Here is a 3,867-nt window from a genome sequence, read left to right as displayed (position 1 = left end):
TCTCACTCCTCTCTCGCAGCTGCTGTTAAGCAGCAATTTTTTCCCCTTCTTAACTCTGTTCTCCCTGAGGCACTACCCCCGTGGCTGATGGGCTGGGCCTTGGCGAGCGGCGTGTCCAGCTTGGAGCCGCTGGCGTTGGCTCCATCGGACATGGGGGAAGCTTCCAGCAGCTTCTCACAGAAGCCACCCCTGTAGCCCCCTCGCTACCAAAACCTGCCCATGCAAACCCAGCACACCTACTTACACACTAACCTGATCACCACCTGCTCTGCACGCCCCAGCACAGTCCTGTAAGCTGGCAATTACACCGTGCAGCAAGAAGTGCCGTTCTGCTCCGTGGACACTCTGCTCCTTAATTCACTGCAAGTTAAACACATTCAAAGGTAAGCGATGCTGTTTCAGCAGACAACCAAGGAAATATTCAGGTACTTCCTGTTAAGTGCCGAGAACATTCACCCAGAGAAGGTGCTGCGTTCCCAGCGGCGATGGCTCCGTGATGACACTCTGTGACCTGGCACCAACAACCCAGCTCCGCCGTAACCCACACCGTCACTCGCCTCCCACTGCCTCCAGACCAGACCCCAGCACCCGAGCCCCCGGGCACTGGGAAGGTTTTACAGACCGCTTCTACCCCTGCTTATTTCCAAGGGGATTGTGGGGGGAGCGCCGAGCCCAATTAATCTCACGTTTTCCCTTTGTGATCTCTTTAGAAGGGTATCGTTAGCAACAACATTAATATTAAAGCATCGTCTTCTAAGCAGGGAGAATTCTTTCTTTTCCCCTACTCATATAATAAATTCCACCCCTTTCCCAGGGAACTGATCCTTTATTTAGGAGAAGCTCAAACATCAACGCTTCCTGTGAAACACTACATCTCTGTTGAACACAAAAGCCTTTTGTCCGAAAACTTGCGATTTAACAATGCTACAGTGGCAAGCAAAGCCCAAGACTCTTAGCAACAAATGATGACGACCATGCACGGTTTTTTTAAAAATTTTATTTGTCAAAGAAAAAAAGGCAATAGCCAATTGAAAACCTACTTCATCTTTAACTCCAATTTTTGCTTTAAATTTAGAGAAATGACTTATTTACTTTTTTTTTTTAAACAAACCCCCCTTTTTCCCCTTTAACGTTTACCATCTACTCGTGCTGAATCCTTCCAAGGAGATTGCTCCAGCGTACCTCTCCAGGTCCTCGCTTTGCTCCTTTTACCAAAAAAATGCAAAACTCCATCGTGCATCTTAAGGGCTCCAATCGTCAAAAATAGGAAAAAAAATATCTTTGGAATAGCCAATTGAGTTGAATAAAAAAAAATCCACACGAATGCGGTTTGGTTGGGGCAGGAATCCACTCCTATGTTCCTGGTAATATGATCCCGCTCCATGAATCCTTGTAATTCAGCCTCCCTATCCTATCCACATTATGATTTGAATCCAATGATCCAGCTCCAAGGATTGGGATCCAGTGAGCCCTCTCCAATCCAAACCTTTATAACCAGCAAAACCAAAAAAGAGGAGGCAAAAAGTTAGATACTGTAATGAAAAAATAGGATTCTGGGGAATGATCAGTTATGTTTGCCATCAATTAATATAGATGTACATTAATAACTATCAATTCCCCAAAACAAACTTTTGAATGGTGATGCTCAGATAATTTTTAGAAATGTTAATTACTATTTGGAGGAAACATTGTAATATTTACAATATGTCAACTGGAAATGCCAACATACTCATTGCTCGTACGGTGGTGCGCTACAGGTTTTGTGGTTGCAAAAAATGTTTATGAAACTGGAAAAGCTTACTGCTAAAGCTATCCACCTACTGTATGTCTAAACTATAGCTAGCGCTCTCAGCTGGAAGGTAACAAAATTAACTAACCAGAGTTTTCAAACATAGCGGTGAGTCAATTGTGAATTAGTCTGGGGGGGCCGGGCTGAGACTTACGAAATTATTCCCAACTAGGTTTTCTATTTTTTGCTTTCATTCTGATACTTAACAAAATGAAATAGCAACGCTGTATCAGTCACACAGAGGACATGCAGATTTTAGCAGTATTGATATTATACTCTGATTTAAAGATACCCTTGATCTACTACAAGTGTACAAATACTACATAACATTAACACTTGTAACCAAATGCTGCATGACAAAGTAAACCAATACTCCCACCCCCGTCCCAGTTTATTCCTTTAAAAAAAACCACTAGAATGGAATAGAGAATTACAAAAGCAAGTATTTAGCCACAATTGCCCCCCAAAAAAAAGTTTTAAAGAAAAAGAGCAATTGTAGTCTGCAGGAACTAGAACATGCCTGAAGTGACACATAGGTGCACGTACTCAATTAACCTGTCTCTCAGTATAAGGTCAATACTGCCAAGTTCATCTGTGACAATAGCACTTGGAGTCATACCATTGCCTCCATTATTGATCTGATCCTCCTCAATCCTCCTTTTGACAATCCTAAAATGATTGACATGTGCTCCACAATCCTTTAATCCAAAGCATTCTTAATCCATCTCTTCAGATATGTCTACAGAAAGACACACGAAAAGGCAAGATAAAATATAAGATCCCCCAGAAGAGACAAGTTAGCCACAAACATCCCAACATCCCCAGCTCGTGTAAACCATAGCTGAACACTGAGACATTTACACAGCAATACCACAGCTTTGAAGAATGTTGGTATTTAACTAGAACTAAATTGAAACAATCCTGACTGACATCAATTAAAATACAATTTACCAAAGACATGAGGGGAATGTTGATGTTAAGGAGCAAATACTCACTAGGGATTTTACACAAGAATGCAATTCAACACTTCAGCCAATTTGAATAAAACAGTTTGAATTAAAAAAAATGAAAGACTGTACTAAGTAAAGGAAAACTGTGTACAACATGGGGTTCTACAAAAAGATCAGAGCTAGTGATCATTTATGTACGAGATCGGGATCTGCTGTGGCGGGGAGAGTAGCGTGGAGATCCTCTGCTTCTTCTTGGGGAATAACTGCGGCTTCTGCTGTTGCTTCGACTACGGCTTCTGCTACGACTACGGCTGCGTGACCGAGATCTTCCATAGCTTGGACTTCTTGGGCCATCAACTTTAACACGGATGTAGGCAGTTTCTCCCTATTGAATAGACAGAACTTTCGATTGAAAAGTCTAGGCTTCAGGGCCATCTTTTTAGGCATGCTGACAGACTGAAGATATCGTTTACTACAGCACGGAAACAGACATCAAAAGCTTTAAAGTCTATCTCCTGACAAACTGACCACAGACTTATTTAGCTGCTTTGTATATCAACAACGAACACCACACGTTCCTTACCTTCACATCCTACTGTTAAGCCCCTTGTATCCAATTCTGGCCAAAGAAAGTAAGTATGAAACCTACCTCATGAGATCTAAATTTAGTGTTATCCAGTTTTCGCACAGCGTAGGTCATATCTTCCTTCCGTACAAACTCCACGACACCAGTGCCATCTCGGAAAACATCAGCATAACATACATCACCTGCTTCACGCATGTGATCCTTTAAATCCTGCCAACTTCCACTTGGAGGCAGCCCTATATAAAAAGCAAGATGTTACTTTAAAACCAGATTACGCTCCCAACTCCTGCAGTTACAGTATCAACTCCCAGCAAACGAAAGAGACTAGCTAGTAAGCAGACGGGCTGCCTCGAGGAGCCGTTAGCATGGTACGGAGAGCATTCCTCCAGGCTACGCGAGGCGATGCTTTTTAAGAAACAACTTGGAGCTGCATCACCCCTCGCTGGGAACTTTGTCTGGAGGACCCCGGGGGAACAGTTGGGTTACGAGAGAGGAATGACTCACCCGAGACGATCACTCTGTACTCCGAGCGCCGGGACGGG

The 3,867-nt window shown here is 43.2% G+C and overlaps 1 protein-coding gene across 1 annotated transcript; it reads right to left on the bottom strand.

Annotated features, from left to right (window-relative positions):
* Window positions 1-988: 988 nt before the first annotated feature.
* LOC104157602 (serine/arginine-rich splicing factor 1-like) lies at window positions 989-3,861 on the bottom strand. The gene is given in 4 exon segments (XM_009695009.1): window positions 989-3,048; window positions 3,050-3,124; window positions 3,389-3,561; window positions 3,830-3,861. Coding segments are annotated over 3 exon segments (330 nt in total). The 5' UTR covers window positions 3,521-3,561; window positions 3,830-3,861; the 3' UTR covers window positions 989-2,925.
* Window positions 3,862-3,867: the final 6 nt, after the last annotated feature.

Source organism: Cariama cristata, unplaced genomic scaffold (genome assembly GCF_000690535.1).
Source record: "Cariama cristata isolate BGI_N322 unplaced genomic scaffold, ASM69053v1 Scaffold38340, whole genome shotgun sequence".
Classification (NCBI taxonomy): Eukaryota; Metazoa; Chordata; class Aves; order Cariamiformes; family Cariamidae; genus Cariama; species Cariama cristata.
Note: the sequence above shows the minus strand (reverse complement) of the source record. Positions and strands in the feature narration are given on the sequence as shown.